At 37.9% G+C, this 20,766-nt stretch overlaps 1 protein-coding gene across 1 annotated transcript in view; it reads right to left on the reverse strand.

The window, feature by feature from the left end:
* LMBRD2 (LMBR1 domain containing 2) overlaps positions 1-20,698 on the reverse strand; it is a 32,396-nt gene extending 11,698 nt beyond the window's left edge. Inside the window, exons 1-14 of the mRNA XM_064735789.1 lie at positions 20,548-20,698; positions 13,893-14,119; positions 13,369-13,448; positions 11,160-11,255; positions 10,128-10,295; positions 9,085-9,295; positions 7,533-7,607; positions 7,093-7,206; positions 6,339-6,522; positions 5,829-6,010; positions 4,933-5,066; positions 4,619-4,724; positions 3,814-3,911; positions 1,927-2,030 (exon numbers count right to left, since the gene is read on the reverse strand). Coding sequence (XP_064591859.1) covers positions 1,927-2,030; positions 3,814-3,911; positions 4,619-4,724; positions 4,933-5,066; positions 5,829-6,010; positions 6,339-6,522; positions 7,093-7,206; positions 7,533-7,607; positions 9,085-9,295; positions 10,128-10,295; positions 11,160-11,255; positions 13,369-13,448; positions 13,893-14,066 — 1,726 coding nt within the window. The 5' untranslated portion in view covers positions 14,067-14,119; positions 20,548-20,698. The remainder of the gene's footprint in view (positions 1-1,926; positions 2,031-3,813; positions 3,912-4,618; positions 4,725-4,932; positions 5,067-5,828; positions 6,011-6,338; positions 6,523-7,092; positions 7,207-7,532; positions 7,608-9,084; positions 9,296-10,127; positions 10,296-11,159; positions 11,256-13,368; positions 13,449-13,892; positions 14,120-20,547) is intronic.
* Positions 20,699-20,766: the final 68 nt, after the last annotated feature.

Below are 20,766 nucleotides of genomic sequence, written 5' to 3' on the forward strand. Positions count from 1 at the left end.
ATAAACAATAAAAATATGAAGTTAACTAATGAAGATTCTTATTGAAATACATACCTTTTACAATTAAACAAAAACAAAAAGCAGCTTGTCTATCATTATGGGATTTCCCATCAGAATTATTTTGTCATGATGGTATCTTGGATCACAGCATAACACTTGGATATCAGTGAGCAAAGAACAAAAAAAAAGTCAAACAAACCCTTAGAAATAACTGGGATAGTAAGATATTAAGAAAAAGAAATTAAGAAAAAACTTCAGCATTTTTGAATCAAGATATATAACATTACAATATCAATGTCACCATTACCTTTTATTTAAGGGAATGAAACTTTGGTCTTTTACCAAAAAAACCCATACTACTACTCTAAGTAAACCCAGGTTTTTCATCAACTGTTGGAATAAAGGAATTCCATGATATAACACTGTCTCCAGAAATCTTAATTTCTAAACATTTACTCAAAAATTACAATGGCTTTTTGCAACTTCTAAGAAATACTTTCAATAAAAATTAATGCAAAATAAAAAGCTTTCCATACCAGCAGATAATTCCAGTTCTACACAAAAAACATGCCTTCTCTAATCAAACACAGCTAGTTGACATAACAAAAAAGACTGAAGAAATGACTGAATTTGTGCAGCTCAATCAACACACAAAAAAAAGATTAGTTTGTTGATGATGACGACAGTGTAAATGGTAATCATCCTTTATGACAGATTACACAAGCACCTGCGAAGGTATTATTTGTTCAGTAATACACTGTAACATATTTAGAAATATCTAAAATTCAGATACTGGATGAGTAGAACTGGTACTTCATTTAAAATGTCAAAAAAGTCCATCAGTGGACTTTACATAGTGAACAGAGTGCTCTAAGTTTATTGCAGTTTGTGCTGTGACCTTCTTCAGTACAGCTTTCAAAATACTGACTGACAGTATGCTTTTTTTTTCCTGCAACATTTCAGACAAATGTAAACCAAAAACATACTGTATGATGATGAAAAGACTGAGGTACTTACTGCATTTTTACCTCAGTCTTTAAGACTGAGACCAATTGTTGTCCGAGTACCAGGTTCCCTGAGCTGGAAGGCAGGGACGGGGAACAGAATAAAGTCCCCAGAACAGACACAGATCTGTGGGGCCAGATGGGATCGACCCAAAAGGACAGAGACAGCTGGTCAAAATGCTCACAAACTACTTTCCTTTCAATTTTCAATTGGGTCACAACAACCCACACAATGCTAAAGACCTCAGCCAGAGCAGTTGAAAAGCAGCCTCTTCGAAGTTCTGGCTGAGAGTGGCTGCACATGTGCCAGGCTGTGCCCAGGGTGGCCAAGAAAGCCAAAGGCACCTGGCCTGGATCAGCAATGGTGGGGCCAGCAGGAGCAGGGCAGTGATTGTCCCTCTGTGCTGAGTACTGGAGAGGCCACACTTCAAATCCTGTGTCCAGTTCTGGGCCTGGGTCCAGTTCTGAGTCCAGAGAAGGGCAATGGAGCTGGGGAGGGGTCTTAAGCCCGATTGTGATGAGGAGCAGCTGAAGGAGGTGGGGGTGTTGAGCCTGGAAAAGAGCAGGCTCACGGGAGTCCTTATCACTTAACAACTCCCTGACAAGAGGGTGTAGTGAGGTAGGGGTTGGTCTTCTAAGTAATAAACAAGACAAGAGGGAATGGCCTGAAGTTGTGCTACGAAGTTTGGGTATTAGGAAAAAATTCTTCACTGAAAAGGTTGTCAGACATTGGAATAGGCTGCTCAGGGAAGTGTGGAGTCACCATCCCTGAGGGTATTTAAAAGATGTGCAGGTGTGGCATTTGCAGACATGGTTCAGTGATGAACCTGTCAGTGCTGGAATAAGGGTTGGACTCTATCTTAGAAGTCTTTTCCAGCCTTGATGATTTTACAGACAAACTGTGACAGAAGACCTAATTTACCTCTTCTGATTAGCTCTTTTCCTTCATCAATCAAATCCGAGGTCATTTCGCTATCACCCATGAACTGCTGGAATCCCAAAAGATTCAAACAACGAGTTCCTAAACTGGTAAAAGAAGAAGCAGTTTCCTTTGTTAATTTACAATTAGTAATTTAGATACATTACAGAACAAAATGTAAAACAAACTATTCAGAACTGCATGAACAATCCAAGCAAAAAGGAAAAACAAAGAAGAAAAGATGGACTATTACACCAGCTGAGAAAACAGACAATTCCGAACTCAGAACAATAAGTGGTGACCCAGAACAGTAGGGTGACCTAGGTGACCCAGAACAGTAACACATTCCGAAATACAACTGGAAGTGATAGAATAACCCTACTCAAACAGAGACTAAAATGCATATAATCTGAGAGTAGTGCAAATGACACTTGCTCAAAATGCGTCCAACATGAGACATTTGCTTTAAATGTTCTCAGATATAAAAGAATTTGTACCTATGTCATCAACTGTTCCTTGCCAGAAGACAATTACCATAAAAATTCTCCTAATTCTGATTTCTCCATTGTTGAAACAGTAACAACATAGGAAATCCACTTTCACCTCAGGGTTTCACTCAGGAGAATGTGCACTGCATACTTTTAAGCTCTAGGGATGCTGGCTGCCCATTTGGATAGCCATTGGCAGCAGTCAGGTAGCAAGCTTGCTCCACCTTTTTTAAGCCAATCCTGGAACCACATAGCATGAAATCACTTTCATCTTTTCAACTTCACACCAGAAAACACAACTGCTGTTTTTGTACTGTTTTCCTTCCCCCAAACTGGAGTATTGATATATTTCTTCCTGATACTACCTTAACTTTAAGACTGCTGGATTAAGCAAAGGAGAATCATCTTTCCTCAACAGATTTTAATTCAACCTTAGTTTTTGCATGCATCTTTATTAGCAGAGGTCATTAAAGCAACCCTCTCTCCTCTAATTTTTATTCTTCCTTTTCATTTTGTCATTCAAGGCACAGGATGATCATCAAGGACAAGAGGACAAATTTCTCTTTTCTTGTAATTTGCTTTCCTGTTTGTTGTTTGTTTTGTTTTGTTCGTTTTTTTTAGCTCCACCACCACTTTTGTCACTTAACTTTAAGGTAAAAGGGAAAACTCACAACTAGATACTTGTTACTTACTATCTATGGATACACATAAAATGATATCCAAGGCATTTCACTACATTGTACTCGACTAAAAAACACAGAGATTGCTTCTGACTGAATGGTAATGCAGAACTGAAGATACTAACATAAATTTGTATTTCAGCAAGATCAGTCTAAAAGTATCTCATCCCTTACAGTGATCAAAAGCAGACATTTTGAAATTATATAGCAAGAATATAATGATGTTTTCTGCAGTTACCTTCCAGCCTCCAACAAACTGTGCTTTAGGGAAACAAGATCAAATTACTTAATCCAGCATGTGTTACCAGAAGTTTAGTAACACATCAGAAACTTGTTATCAGTCTTTAGAAAGTTCAATACCTAAAAATGTTGCTAGTGGTCCTTAATTTCTTAGAAAACTTTGCTGAAAAAGGCTTTCTCATTATAATTTTAATCTCAAAAGCACAACCAAATGTCCCCAGGCTACAAAGTTTGAACAGATCACCCCTTAAGATCTAGGAATGAAGTTTAAATTAACTCAGTTACGAGTTAACACAATCTGTATTTTTAAAATGTATACATTTCCCCTATATAAATAGCAATCTATGGATTTAGGTTTTACATTTTTATTAGAATGACACAACAACTGCTGGAAAAGGAGTACTGAATCTCTTCCTGAAACAGAAAAAACTAGTTTTATTAATGTAAAGAAGCACAGAGGATCTATTTTGCAAATCACTTACCTGAAGTACGTAGCAATACAGAGAATGACAACAAGCATCGGGTAGTAGATATAGAATCCATCTGCAATGAAGGACAGCACTCTCATGGATCCCATTATCTAGGAAACAAACATTCCCAAGAACAAGCTCTAATTAGCTATATTCTACACAAACCCATGAAGATCGTGCCTTCTCACAAATACATGATCCTTTACAGTAACTGAAACATAAGCAATATTATCACAGGTCTGCTTGGGAATAAGCAGATGTGAAGGTCACCTCCAGCACTTTGAGATTTCTAAAATGCTAGATTTTGTAGTCTCACCCACTCTAGAACAAGGGCAAATCTGGTGGATTGTTTTCATTTGCTGCAAAAAAGTCTCCAGTTTTTCACATAAAAAATCTAGTTACTAACAACAAAGACACAAGATATAACTTGCCACACAAAAACAAGGTATTCAATAAAACCGAATTCACTAATTTTCAGTAGGATGTTAGGATTGCTCCTGATCTATAGGGATTGCCTACATGCTAAAGCCACTGAAAGCTAAAACTTACAGAAATTGGTATTAGGAAATGAAGAACACCCTGAACTCTAAAGTACAATACTTTACTTTCTTAAGATGAAGGGCGGGGGTGGGGGGGAAGCTATTGATGACTTCTAGAAATCTTTACCAAACTCCTCACCTATAACCAATTATTTTTTACCACATTGGAAAGACTGAAAATATTTGAATATCTGTATTTTACAATAAGATATATTTAAAAATACTGCGTCTATTCTCCAAACCATATTGAAAGCTCAAACCCCTATTTTCTTACTTACAGATGTATAAGCAGTTGGCTGAGTGTTCTTGTGAGAGATTGTTGCATCCATATGGGTCAAGCCCAGAAAGTTCAAGCACAATGGTGGAGTAAGACGGCAAAATAACCTGCACAAATGCAAGAGGCAACAGCATTTAAAAGCGTTTCTTAGATAACCTACAAAGTCATAACTGGATCTATCATAGAACAACAATGTAGAGCTCATTAGGAATTATACCCATAAATTACAAATTAAAGAATGTAAATGGAAGTTTTATGGACATTTTCAATTCAGTATTTGATAGAACACCTGTAAAACATATACCAAATACTCACATGCCACTGAAAAGGAGACTGTATGCATCTGTCTGATGATGTGAAGCTAAGTAGTAATAGTTAAATACACGGATCCTGAAGACAGTAGAGTAAACACAGATACTTAAGAAAAATATGGTAAGAAAACAGGCCATCTAGGGGGAAAAAAAAGGTGTTGTTAAGTTGCTGAAGTGTAGAATTCTATTAAAGGTCTGTCACATGCAGAGACCATCTCCAGCCTTTACTTTTCATTTTGAGATGTGAGAACACCACCATCTCTGAGAAGAGTTTTGGAAGTTTTTCAGAGCAATTTAAACTGGAAATTATAACATTTTACACATAAGCTAACACAGCTGACCCTAGAAACATTCTACTACTTCTTGTTAATGTAAATAAAATTGCTGTAATTGCCTCAATAATTACCATGACTGATCTGGCATTTATTCCCACAAAAAAAGGCATAAAGCAAGTGTTTTCAAGTCAGCCTTTGCTAACTACACTGGAATTTTTTAGCTCGGTATTTTACTGATAAATTTGTGCACACTTATGCTAGCCACACCTTTGACTGGATTCCTGGTCATTTGCAAATCGCTGTTTAGGAAACTGAGGTCACACACATGACTGTTTAGACAGAAAGTCTAATTCACACCTATGTTCCAACCTACTGTTTCAGAAATTACTCTACACATGATATTCAGGCCAGCTAGGTCATGCCCTCACCAGGTATTTCAGAGTTTTAACAAGTGGCAAAAAGCAGACTTCCTCCACACAAAGAAAGTTCAGTACCATACATTTAGAGACCTTCTGAGAGTTGACAGATTATTTAGAGATTTATTTAAAAATCTATTTTATCTACTGCTGTTATCATAACCATTGATCTGAAAGTATTTTCTCCCAAGTGACCATCTCAAACTTACCTCTATGTATATATAATTATATGTCTTTTCTGCCAGCTGTATGAAAACCGCAAATAGCGACAGAACTGGTTTTGTGCTGAAGAATGTGCACTCTGACCACACAACAATTACAGAGAACGTGGCCAGCACAACTGCAAGCACTCTGTAAAACCATGGTCGAAGAAGGCACTCCCAGTACCACTCTGGAAAAACAAACACACAGACATATCCGAAACTGGTTAATGAGAATTACACAACCAGAAACAGAACTCGCTCTCAAAAGGCTTCAAAGTTTGCTGTTGCTTTATTGCTTTATAACGTAACTGCTACTGAATTTGTAAATAAAATTGGGGCTTATAGCCAAGAGCATAAATTAGTATCTGATAGCTCTTCCATTACATAAATACATTAATATTCCAGACATGCTTCCCTCTGCTGCAGCTGAACTTCCTACATAAAACAATTGGTTCTTGTTACAGAAAGGTATCAGTTATGCTTTAACATACCTAAAACCTGCATGACAGCACTTACCAACCGTTGGTGTATAGAAGTACTGAATAATTTTATTTTCTGGTTCCTGGGAATGAAAGGTATGAACAAACTGTCGAGTTGCACTGCTTTCATTTTTTGCCACATCTTCCAGGTAAAATGCTTGCTCTAAAAGAATTTGCCACTGGACCTGTGTACGACGATGCCTCTGCACTGAATAGATTACCTACAATAAATTGCAAGAAATTAGGGTTTCAGGGTACTTGTTTCAAAAAATGGCAGAAAATTCTTGCAAAATCCCTTGAAAACACATACATTGCAGAACGGCAAAGTCTGTATCTTCAAAAATGCAGGTAGATAATTCTCTAAAATACATAAATCATGGAATACTTACATACACGATTACTGAGTTTTGCAGCTCTTTCATCACAAACCATCTGTAGCAGGTAAATCCTACTTTTCCCAACCTACCTCTTTGTTTTTGCATCTCAGTAAATATCAAGCTTTTACTATAATTTCTTTTTCAGAATGCACTGTCAGTCAACCATTATAAGGCTTATTCACAGACAGCTATAACACTATCAAGATACAACACAAGAACATCTTTTACACATCCAGAATTTTGATCACTTGGCATATTAACTGTCTGTGCATTCTCTCACCAAGAAAAGTTTCTGTTAAGTAGCTTAAACCCACTGTACTCAACAGTCCAGATGAAGTGCATTCGAAATCTTTGACTGGCATTTACGCTCACTACAACAGCCTAAATGAGGCATTCTCCCATCTATTAATATACCTGCTTGTGAAGTTTGGCCAAACTTTTTTCACTGGGATAACTGTTCTGTCTTTCATCAAAATCTTCATAATCATCCATGTTTCTACCCATTCTTTCCTGGTACTCAGTAGGGCACTGGAAGGAAAAGGGAAAATTAACTGGGAGACAAAAAAGTAGCAAGCAGCTTTGGCTAATTATTTGCAAAAGTTTCATACAACTGAAAAGCTCACTCTAAGCATACATTTTTCTCTCTTTCTACAATGCTATGTCAAAATACATCTGATAATTCCATATGTCATAAGAAAATACTTCACAAAGAATTTCAACTCAGTCTCAACAGAAACTCAGAAGTCAACCAGAGATTTTATATTAAGAGCAAAAGAAAGTAATGTACAAGTATTCTATATGTGCAGGAAACATCCTTCCAGCTGAGTAATTATGGTTGATGAGCAATTGGTTACCTTTTTCAGTATAGTATCAACACATTTCCTCAAGGGGTGGTTATATTTGATACTCTCACTTACTTTACGGACTTCCTGTTGAGAGAAAAAAATAACAGAGTAGTTTGCCTATGCTATATCAATAAAAAAAAATTCATTAACTATAAATTTTTACGGGTCAATTAAGAGTTGCAGCCCTCCCAGTCAGCCATCAAAGCTTAAAAAATACAGCTTCCTAAAAGCCATAGTTTTACTAAATATCTCATAAAAGGTAAGTGAAGTATTGTAACGAACACTTAATGTATTTTTTTTTAAAAGAACAGCAGTGTACAAATATGCAACTATATAAATACACGGAGGATTGGTTTCTATGCATGAAGGCTGAAATGGAAAAGACTTTCTTGTTTAAGTTACAGATAAAAAGGATATAAAGAATAAGTCCCACTGTCTGACTCAGGGCACTGACCACCACTTTAGGAAGCCAGTTCCAGTGCGAGACTAATCACTCCCCTTGTGGTAAGGAACTGCTTCCTAATGTCCAGTCTGGACCTCTCTGGACACAGCTTTCCCCACACATCCTGTCACTGGCTGCCAGGGAAAAGAGATAAGCATCTCCCTCTCCAGGCCTCTGAACAATGCTCTTAGTAATTTGCTTCAACTTTTGGTCAGCTCTGAAATGCTCAGACAGCTGCATCAGATGACTGTTGTTGCTGCCCTCCAGTGGAAATATTCTATCTGTTTTAAGGGCGATCCTGGTAAAAAAGGGTTGTCATTGTTCGTTTTCCAGTAAGTTTTGTAGTTATGTTATGTCCCACTTAAGATGTTTTAACTGTTTTAGCAGTTTCTTCTAAATGCTGTTATGGATGAATGAAGATTCTATTACTGTTATGTGATTAAGAGTCTATTTGTGTTATGTGTCAGTACAAATAACACGTAACACGAATTGCCACCCTATCCTACAACAGTTCACAGATTTTATTCCAAGCCATGGTATCCCAGCAGAAGAACCAGGAATAGTTATTCAAAGGGCTAGACTTCCATTCTGTTCTTGAACTACAGTAGAGCCTATTGCTCACTGATACTCTATTAACAATAGAGTCTCTAAACAAACTTTGAAAGAAACAATTATCTATATGTTCTCTTCTTAAAGAGTATGTAACTGTGGCCCCACAATTTGGAAATTCTTCTTGAGAGTCCAGAAATACACTGCGAGCAGATCATAGAAGAAGTACAAATTTTAACACTAGTGAAACATCTATACACTGCCTATTCAAGCTCATTCTGAAATGTTATTTGTTAGTGACCAGTACTACACCAAAAGTGTCAATAAAAGAACAGACTCATCAAATAATGGTTATCAAGTTGCTATTACTTTTACGTTTGTCACAGCACGGACTATTTCTGTTTTGCCTTTTGTGCAGGATTGAGTGTTATCAAGGGGCACACTATGATAATTTTCTTAGTTTGCAGGTATTTTATGGTAAGCTCATGCTACAAGTGTCCAACACCAATGAATTCACACACAACTAACAGCAGCCTTCACTTTTTTCCACAGACAAAGTTAGTTACTTACCTCCATAATATCCTCTAAATTCTCCTCTGCATCTGCTTTTTCAGTCATCAGTTTGGCAGCTTTGAAGTAAGTCTTCATGAGCAGATAACCCCTCTTGGCCCCATTCCAGTGAGAACGAGGGATTTCCACCAAACCATAGCCCAAAAGCAACACAAGAAGGAACAGACCCCATGTGTTTGCAGCAGCTATTCCAATAGTCTGAAGCTGGTTCCTAAGGAAACAGCAGTATAAAAAACCCAAACAAACAACATTCTCCTATCTTGGCTGCAAGAAACCAGCCTTGAGGTATCAATATGTACCAATGTGGTTTTCAAGTTTACAGGAACAGACTCTGGTATCACCTAAATTTTTGCCTGGAGCCAGTCTGCTGCCTGGCCATATTTAAAGCTGCCACAGTTTTCCTGTATCTCCTGTTCTGCCCACTACGGATGGCAGATAAGAATTGGTTTGTTTGATCCCAAAGAAACTGTTCTCCTAAAGGAATATGTTCCCTTAGGAAACAACATGAACTTACCAAACCTACTGACAGTGAGGTCAAAATAGCATAATGGCAGTCACTGTAAGAAACAAATTCAGAACCCAAGATTTGTATTCAGAATATTGTGTTCAGGAATTTTATTCAGATGGAATTTCTATTCCATCTGGTATGGAAAACTATAAGCAATTTATCGATGTCAATTATTTTTACTTTCCTTTTCACCTTTAAAATTTACAGTATTTAGAGGCCATACATAGGAAATACTGAGTTTTTGAAATATGTTGTTCTGAAAACTTTGCAAATGTTTGTATGGAGAAAAAAGCACCACTGTAAATACAGGAGGATTCCTCTGCTGCACATACCAAAATCAGAGTACCAAACCCCAAATTTCTATAAATATTCAAAAAAGCCCATTCATATAAAAAGTTAACATAATTTTCTAACTGACTAGCAAAATATTATGACTAAAACTAGTTTTTTCAGAAAGACCCATTTTATCAACAGAAGAAATTATCCATGACAATTGTGTTAGAACTCATGGAAGTGTTTACAGTCTTATTCTTACCATTGTAAATTGAAGTTTGGGTTTACAGCCACATATATTAGAAACGCTCCAAAAATCAGCAAGTAAGTGCCATAATAGATGGCATTCTCAATCAGAGCAGTTTTAATCTTTCCAGTGATGGAGAACCCTCCTGATCTAGCATATGACTGCATAAAAGGTAGCAGAATCCTAGGAGAAAACGAAACAAAACAAAACCACATCGGCCAATCAGAAAAAACAAAACAAAACAAAACAAAAGACAAAATAAAAAACCCATCAATCCCCACCAAAAAAATCTCCCAAACCACCCAAACCACCAACCTCCCCAAAAAAGAACTTTAGCAGTGTCAGGTTACCGAGGCAGGGGTGTTAAAAGTTTTAAGACTCCCAAGCTTCTAAGAAATTAGCTACTTAGATGTTTTTATTCTAGATGTACCTGTCTGATGGCAAACCTTACACAAGCTGCAGATAAAAACAATACAGTTAGCTTTGCTATGAAAAATCTGTGATAAGTAAGAATGAACTACCAACCCTGATATCCCTGAAACTACAAAAATAATTATCTGATAACAGGTTGATCAGAAACTGCACAAAGCACAGACAACCCAAAACCCCACACACAAATCTTTTTTCTGTAGTTCTATCTAAAGCTTTGTGCAATATATCTGATAAAACCAACTAATTTACAATATTACTTAAAAATTACCTGAATTATTAATACAATTATTTTGGTATCTGGCTGCCTAAAACCCATTTATTTCAACAATTTATCCGTAAACACCTACACATGTAAATTGCTTAGTTTCAACTACAAAAGGGAACCAAGGATAAATGGCTGCCACCTAAAAGTTGCTTCCATAGAAGCAAGAAAAAAAAAAAGTATGACTAAATTAGTATAGTAATTATTATCAAAATTTCACTACTAGCAAATAATATGCAATTTAAAAGCTCTTTTCCATACTGATATATATTTTTAAAGAATGCTATGACTGTTAAGATGGTCCATTTAAGGACTGCATCTTACTCCTTGCCATAATCTTTTGCCTTACTTACCATGTTAAAAACTGAGATGTCCAATACACAACACGCCAGAAAATTGGCATAATTCCATCAGGAATATAACTCCAGGGTTTGAAACATTTTTGTTTGCTGTTACAATGTAAAGAAGACTATTGTTAGTTGTAGAGCCCTGAGTATAAAGAGCAACTTCTATAAATTCATATCTAGGAAGTTCCTTTAAAAGAACATAGAAGTAGTACAATATTGTTCAAGCACACAGTCAACAATCAACTGTCTCCCAAATAAATAAACTGAATAATCACTAGAAATATTTATAATTTTCCTAACCACAAATAATGTATTTGGACATGACATCTTTCTCAGAGAAAAAACCCAGAAGCTCCAAGACTGAAGAGCACTAGTCAATAAATCATTTTAAGGTTACAGTTGTTGGTTTTCAGTAGCAATTATTTCATGCACAGAAAGAACACTTGTTTAAACAGAGAAGTATTAAATTTCAGTTAGTGAAGGTTTTTAAAAAATATCGAGGCACATCATTATCATCTAGAGCACTCAGTCATACAAAGAACATATTAGTTGTTTCTTCTGCTATCCAGCTGGATCAAGTCAGTTTTATATAAACTTTGATTCAATAAGCCAATACTCTTCAGACAGGTAGTGTTCACCACAGAAGACAGGAAAGTCCTATGAGTCCTTTTAAGAAAAAGAAAAGAAAAGAAAAGAACAAAGGAAAAGGTGTCCATCTAAACTAAGTCAGTTTATTTTTTTTCCACACACTTGGCTGGGTAATGAAGCAAGGGTGAGTCAAGGGGCAATAAAGTCAACTTAGATGAGATTACCTAATGCGAAATAATTGGTATTTTCCAGGGTCAAACTAGTTAAGCCTGAGTCGTAAGTTTTTATGTGCACGGCCTAAATATTTTCAAAATTATCAACTTAAGATAGAATGACAGGTAGTATGACTAAAGGTTTCAGCACCTCCTCTATGACAGGCTGAGAGAGCAGGGGGTGTTCAGCCTGGAGAAGAGAAGGTGCCAGGAGACCTTACAGCACCTTCCAGTACCTTAAGGGGGTTTAAAAAAAGGAAGGAAATGGACTTTTATGTGGAGAAGGGGCCATGGTTTTCAACTGACAGAGGGCAGGTTTAAATCAGGGATCTGGAAGAAATTCTTTACTATGACAGTGGTGAGGCACTGGCACAGGCTGCCAGAGAAGCTGTGGATGCCCCGTCCCTGACAGCGTTCAAGGCCAGGCTGGATGGAGCAACCTGGCCTATGGAAGGTGTCTCTGCTCCTGGAAGATGATTGGAACTGGGTGATATTTAGGGTTCCTTCCAACCCAAATCATTCTGTGATTCTAAGAAAAAAAGTTTGTCTGAACCTATAGGTAAATTGAAAGGTTACTGAATAGTTTTCAAATTGTGTATATAATTAAAGAGGTTTAATTAACATCCTAAGAATAGGGTGGTCCTAAGAATAGGGTGCAATATTGTGTGACTGTCATTTCACCACTTTTCCAGGCTCTTCTTTGGGACAGCAAGACTGGCAAGACCTTGCACAGACATATCAGCTGATATCTTAAAGGCTCAGATCATCTTACAGATAACTACGCTGCCCACAACAGTAACACAGGGAACCAGCCAGTGTAGGCTAAGGGATAGGCAACTACAGAAAGAGCCCACATTAGTCCACTTCTCCACGGTTAGGAATTACTTTCTTCCTGCCAGGACACCCCTAGCAGGCTACCATTACTTTGGTGGAATACAGCACATTTCAGATAACTGCAATTACCATATATAAGTAATTATAAGAAACAATTAGATACGTCCCTGACATATAAGACAAGCAGCTGATTTCATCCATATGGTATAAAATTAGATTTTCAGGTTTAAAGTCTTTAAGATTGTCAAGGACAAGCATTCATCAAAGCCTCTCCTTATAACCAGGATTACTCAAAAAGCTTAGTCCTATTGCCTTAACAAGAAAAAGGAAATCTAGTGACATTAAAAAAGAATAGTTGGGTAACCACCTAGAACTACTAAATAATTACTATGTAATTACTCTCAGCAGATAAAGATTCACCTTTCATCACCTTTTCTCTCACTGTCCTATGTATTTACAAACTTCAAAATTTTCATCACACAGATAATAGTTGTTCATCAGTATTAAAAACACAATATGCTATCAATTAAAAAAAGAAAATCATAAAATACAGTCTAAAGAAAAAAACATGTCGTTCATACCTTGGAGCAAGAGTAACATAAGAGCCATTACTTTCTGCAGGACTGGAGTTAACCGCAAGCTTGCATCGATTGTAGATAGTCTAAAAGACAATTTATATCAGTGATCAAAGAGGTAAAATACTTATTTAGAAGTAGTAAGTCTGATTTTAAAAACATTTCCTGTACTCCAGGTTTACATTTGAAATTAATTATACCAATAAACATTCAAATCAACATACAATCAGCAGTCAAGTAAGTAAAATGCTGACAATGTCCTTATGCTGCCTAAACAGATAAAAAAATTGTTACAAACAAATGATGAAATTTTAAATGTTTGAAATAGATTTGTTATCTGATGAGACCAACAAAAAGTGAAATTAATTATGAACACAAGGCATTGTCATGTTTAATTTATTAAGATACTACATGGAAGATTTCTTTGGTGTTTCTAAGAGATGGTCTCCTGCAATCACTACTTCAGAGAAACACCAGAGAAACATCAAACATTTGATGCAATTAAGCAGGAAGTCCTGAACGTTTCTTACCGTACTGACATCCAGAGGCAGTATGAACACAATCAGGATGCAGAGATACCAAGCCAATAATGTTGCTATGATCACCAGCCTGTGCTGTTTCTTGAAGTCTCCATACCGGTGAAGTAGGAATAAGGCCAGGAAAAAGACAAACACTATCTCGAAGCCCAGCGCTGCACCACTCATTGTTAAATGTTGGCCCCAGCCACACCACAAGCACTTGGGAAAGCAGATCAAAACTGCAAGACAAAAAGAAATTCAATTACATTAAAATCTCTGGAAGATATTTACACAGAAGAGTTGGACACTTTGAACATATTAACCAACTTTTCATACTTCACATGACCAGGATTCTTATCAGACAAAACCAAAGATTTTCAGCAAGGTGCCCTGAAGTCCTCTGAAGAAATCAAAATATGTCATTCCAATGCTGTTATTTCCAGCAACATATTAGAGAAACTCCTGGTCATCATGTTGATATACAATAGATCCATATACAATAGGAGGCAAATCTCTGTCCTTAAATACACTACTAGCCCAACTCTACGTCCAGGACAAATTTCAATATGAAAATCTATTCTGCTCTTTTTTTCTCCTTTTAGAAGCAATCAACTAATTTCTACAAAGGGTTAAATATTTAAATCAAGTATTTCTGGATAGCTAATGAACATCATGTTAATACAGTGTACCTCAAATACATATTTAAAATCTATACGTAAGAGTTAATAGAACATAAAAATGCAGCAACAAATGCGTTAGTCTACTTGTAATGCACCTCTTTGAGGTTTGAAATTTCAAGAATTTCAATTCACCTTCCTACTCCTCCAGTGCTATTCAGAGAAACAAGGGTCTCAATTCATTTGGTATAGTTTGCCATGATGTATTTTTCCTTTGCTTGTCCTTCTGTATTTAATTACTCTGTTACAGTCAGGACTGCTGTAAGAAAGTTCATATTGCGTCACACAGACAAGCTATGATACCAATGGACAGTGAGCTGCACAAATCCACTACAGAAAATTTCACTGACTTGCTACATTTTTATTTAAACTGCTTCAGACCTTTTGAATAAGCATAATTTTATCACAGGCATTTTATGCATTGTTAAAAAAAAAAAAAAAGTTTATTACTCTGGCCAGTCTGACTTGTCTCTCCATCAAGATTAACATTTCGCTGATTTGATTTCAGAGAAATAGTTTTTGCTATGGCTTTGCCTCCAGTACTTTCACTTTCTTGAAGATCTAAAAGAAATGCTATTACTGAAATTCCCCTCTACTTACTTTTAAATCTCTTTAGAACTTGGTAAAGTGAAGCATTTCTTTCACTAATTTCTCAGTAAACTGCTTAAGCAGATCTATTAAGCTTCAGGGCACTATGTAGGGAAAACTCTCTTATTTACACTAAAAAACCTCTAAAGTTTGTGATGCCATTACTACCTTGAGGACAAAAAAGAACAATTATTCTGTGACTCCTTTTTTCTCCCTAGCGAGTTACCTTCCTGTTTCTAGTCCAAGATTCACACACTTTTTCTTTTCTGCCTTTCATTAAACATGATTATCAAACTATCAACATTTCCATTAGGACAAATCACCCCCTTACTATCTTTCTGTACTCTACTTTAGCTGAATAATTTTTACATTAAAAACTCAGGATATCTCACCTATTTTTCAATCACTTATTCAAAGCAAGTTCTTGACTGTTCTATTGTACCATTATTGCTTCCTCAGAAAAGCCTTTTCAATTTACAGTATAGCAGCCAATTCCAGAGAAGCAAAAATAACAAAACAATTACGAATCAGGTTCATTAAGGCGCTGCTACCTAGCATGCAGCTTTTCGTGCCCATTACAGCCACACCTTTTGCTATGTAAACAAAAAAATTATACAGCATGCACTTCATTAGTCATAAATTTTATTGCAGTCACACCTAAAAAGCTTCTACCAAAACACAAGGTAAAAAGTTTTTGTGCAAGATGCTGCACTCAGCTACTATCATAAGGGTACCTGCAGAAGTATTATAAAAATGTACTCAATATGCTAAAATAAAGAAGGAATTGATGCCTACCACAACTTAAATAATTTTCAATGACAGAAGTGACTTTGCAATTATCAGTAAACTACATCTTTATGTTCTTCGCTGGTTCCTATTTTAATCTCAAAACACAAAAAGAAAGGCCTGTTTTTTCAAAAGACTGAGACTAAGAACAGAGTTGTTTTGAATTATTGTATACACATTTTCAAAATAACAGTTCAAAATTTTTAGATATAAACGATTTAAAACCAGCTCTCCACACAGAAATATTAAACAGAAGAAACTCTACAAAGTGAGAAATGCAATGCTTGAGAGGAGCTCTTCTGATGAACTAAGCCCAACTCAACAGTGCAGACATATCTAGACCTGTGCTACTAGAATCAGGCCTTAAAACACATTACTGCAGGCTATAAAGCCATGCCTTCCTGTGGAAAGCAGCACTTGCCACTGAACCTGGTTGTTAGCTCAAAGAAAGGTAAGCTCCTTACCTATCATCCTGCTTCATCACTTTATTTAGACAGCCATCTCACTATTGGCATACAGCTACCTAGTATCAGCTGACTGGAATTCCAGAATCACAAAAAAAAATCTTGTCCTGAAATAACCACTTCAGGAGGGTTCTCCAGTACTGTACAACCTTCAGTGGCTTAGAGGATGCTCCTATTAAAGCAACGACAAAGTAACAAGAGCCCTTACCGTGAACAGAGAAGTATTTATGGGCATACTCAGTTTCTGAACAACCACGCAACTACAGATTAATACAAATAAGATTAAAAGCTGAAACACTGGCACGAGAAGTGCAACTTAACCAATAAAACATAAGGACATGCTCTTGTGTTGGCTTAGGATTTTCCTGCTTCTTTTCAGACACAGACAAAATCAGCTAAGTTCTTACTTTTACCCAGCTACTAACACTACATGCATCATAAAGGGCTCAGTTCAGGCTTAATTCCTTTTATATGACAGACTCCCTACTATCAACAGTATTAAATTACCCTGCCAACCTGAGAGTAACTGCACTCACAACATCTACATTACAAATTAACTACTCTGCCTGGTACAGAAATCTCAGGTTACTAAATGAAACAGCAGAGAATGAAAAACCCCATACTTTCTTAGAGCTTTAATGCAGCAACAAATTTACCAAAGACACCCCAGTACTATATTCCTAAAGAAGGGCTAGAAAGAGTAGAGCATACCTGGGAAGGATTCCACCAGTGTCCCAACAAAACACCTGGGGAGGCCTGAACAGATGTTAAACACTGCTTCACATGCCTTACTAAAAAGTATAAATAGGAATAGGATGTTTCTTTCACAAATTCAGCTTTCTTAAGGCCTCCAAAATCTTTCCCTCCAGGAAACACAACACTGCTTCTCTATCCTGTATTTCTGTGGTTGATTGCTCCTGCTTAACACAGGAACAAAACTCTGCTCAGCTGTATCCATTTCCCCTTCTCACAAGTTTCCAAATCTTTAAGGTATTTTGATTTACACTACCACTTTCAGAAAGACCTGAAATCTCTGGTAGTTTTGTGCCTTCTATAGTTTTAATCACCATACTATTTCATTAGGGGAACTCTGAAAACCGTTAGAAGTATTTAACAAGGGAATGGCCTCCTCAGCCACAACAGGGGCTCTTCCCAGCTTTGCTTCCCAAGAAAAAACATCCCGAGAAAAAACATCAAAGTCCTACTAAGCAATATATAAGATTATAAACTGATCCTCTTGTGTACAGTAGGTCTATCAGTCATTACTTAAATAGATTAGATTACTTCAACTATTTGTCCTTGACAAACTGATGCTGTCTTTTACCCACCTATTATATTCTATGTACTTACAAATAGCTTTAGCACCAGATTTTTTTTTCAGGAATTCAAGAAGAAGAGGAATCTGCCTATCTGTAGCTCTGCCTGTCCTTCAAATATTACTACTAAACACAGCCACCATGCTTCTGGTTTTCCTGTCTGGTACCCCAGACATTTCTAGAATGCTAAAGACTTTTTTTTTATCGTTCTTCAAGCATTCTCAGGTAGAGATCAAATTAATTGGAAAAAGCTGCATTTCTAGACATTTTTGATATTTCAGCTGAAACACCTGAAAAACCAAACACTTACTCTGTATTTTTAAAGATCATAACTACATCTGTCTGGAGAAAATCTGTCACCAAAAAAGCTGCCATACTATGAAAGGGATTATCAGAGACAGTCAGCAACAGAACTGAGAGCCTTAACATCTGCCACCTCAAGCTGAATTTCCAGCTCCCCTGCAAGTACAAAAGCTGACATCTCCAGCAATATATCAATGGCCAGCTCAATGATGACCTTCTGCCTTTCTGTCAGAGAATAATCTGCTAGTTATTATTATATATTCTTATTACTAGCACACTTCACTTGGCAAAAAACCCCAGTGTTTGGTTTCTGAATTATAATAATTCAGAATTATGCTGCTAAGAGTCATAAAGAAAGACTTCGCTCTACAAACATGCAATAGCAGACTACAGCCTTTAGTACTGACAGAACTGTCCCACACCAAGAATCCTTGATACTTCCTTCTTAAAACAACAAAATGGGCTAACTTACTATTTCAGAACTGAAAAACAGAGAAGAACAAGAGGCAAAGAAACGACACAAGTAGTCCCTTCGGCTATTTCAGTATTCAAGTCTGCATAGTGTGTTGTGGGGGTTTCTTTTAGGGTGGTTTCAGGTTTAGGGGAGGGGTGGCATCGTGGGTTTTGTTTGGATTTTTTCTTTGGCTGGTTTGGGTTTTTCTGTTAACTTTATTACTACACACTGGCCCTTACAGCTTGGGGGAAATAGTAAGTATTTATAAACAGACAACAAAAGAGCTGCTTTATCTCTGTACAGTGAGAAAGCTATCTAAAGAAATAAAATAGCCACAAACTGCCCAAGAAAACCAGAGAAATTAACTGATTGCACTATTTGAGAGAAACAACCTCTGAGATTAGTGCAGAAAGCAATTTGCATGGCTTTGCTCTTCTAGGACACACTCGTCAGTCTGTGTACTGACTGATACTTTATTAGTACCTGTCAATACAACTATTTTGTAATGAAGAAAAATTTTAAATTGGCTAAATATTTAATTGATATGAACCGATCGATATTTAATTCATAACAGTTCGATGATTAGGGAAACAAGTTTTCTATCTTCTAATTTAAAAAAATAAAATGCTGTGCTGATACCACCCAAAATAGCAGTACTCTCTGATTTTGCAGGAGACTAGGTTCTACACAGTAGCACTAAATGCAAGACAAGTGCTTGACCAAGGAACATTAAGATTTTTGCGTTCAAATGCAAGCAAGCTTATGTGTTTTACATGGTGCTGCGTTGTCCTCTATCAAAGGATCACAGAATCTTTAAGGTTGCAAAAAATCTCCAAGATCATCGAGTCCAATTTTTAATATATTAAATACCACAGAGGCTGAAGCTTTCAAACAGTTTAGGGAAGTATGCTGAAAATAACACATATAAGAAAATAACTCACTTATCAGAGGAACTGAAACAGAATCAAATACAAGCACTGTACAGTTGCATGCAGAATCTAAAAAAAGAACAGAAATCACTATCTGGGCTACCAGACTAATGCACGGACACAAAGCAGGTGTCAGCAAGGCGGTCACATGACTGCTGCCCCAACACTGCATTCAGATAAACACACTATTTGTTAATTTCCAGACTGTAAAAAACATTGGCATTTTCCACAAAACCATCTTTTGATTACCCATGCATTAATGAAGAAGAGTGACATGATTCGCAGCGAAAAGAGGGGCTGCAGAAAAGGTGAAATAAACTCAGATTTTTTTGAAACCAAAACTCCACCTCTTTTTCATCTGATTATCTGCTTAAAAAATCTTCGAACAACTGTTCCGTGACTTAAGCTAAAACTGGAAACGTTTAAAAGATACTTTTTTAAAGATTACATGGATGTTAATTTGAGTCACCTCATTCTCTGTACGTGACCGAAAGCTGTGTACTCTTTGCTACGGGCTCCATTACCACCCTCAATTTCACAGGCGCGTCTCTCCATCGTTATGCAGTAAACAAAGGACAGTATTTGCAAGCAAGTGGTTGACTAATAGCGGGGCTGTAGGTGTGTTCAGACCTAGTTTTCCATCCCACCAATTTCAAAACAAGCAGTTCGGGGAAAAAAACGCAGAAAGAGCTGCATTGCTGAAAGTCCCGCGGGCTGTGAAACACAGTGTGAAAAGACCGCGGGGTTGGAATAAGCACGGTGAGGGTCAGGATCAGCCATACACGGGCAGCTTCAGGTGTTCCCAGAGAAAACCTTCCACGCTGGAATGTGCCAGCGCTCCCCGGCGCCAGGCCTGTGCAGCACAGCACCGAGCAGCTCCAGGGACACGGAGCCAGCACCGCCCCGCGCTACGTGCCCGGGGTCCCTGACGGGTGGGCAGTGCCCGGGATAAGAGCCTGGAAACGAACGCGCCCTCGCCCAGCACTGCCCCGCGACCACCCTTCCCCCCGTGCCCTTGTCACCGGGGACGCGCCCGGGGGCTGCCGCTTCCCACCCGGCTCCCGTCTCCGCTCAGGAGAACGGCCCGGCCGTGACTCGGCACTGCGGCCCCGCTCCGCCCGGCCCTGCGTCCCGCCCGCCGCCGTCTCACCACGGCCGAGCCGCCGCTCAGCGTCGCGTCCCCCGCGGGGCTCCGCCGCCCGTCATCCCGGCCGGCACCGGGCTCAGAGCGTGGCGCAAGGAGCGGCAGCCGCTCCCGGCTCCTTCCGCGTCGGAGCCGCCGCCATTCGCCGCCCGCCGCCTCCGGCCCGGCACGGCCCCGCCTCCGGGCGGGCACAGGACTGCGAACTACAACTCCCAGCACCCTCTG

This window comes from Zonotrichia leucophrys, chromosome Z (genome assembly GCF_028769735.1).
Source record: "Zonotrichia leucophrys gambelii isolate GWCS_2022_RI chromosome Z, RI_Zleu_2.0, whole genome shotgun sequence".
Taxonomy (NCBI): domain Eukaryota; kingdom Metazoa; phylum Chordata; class Aves; order Passeriformes; family Passerellidae; genus Zonotrichia; species Zonotrichia leucophrys.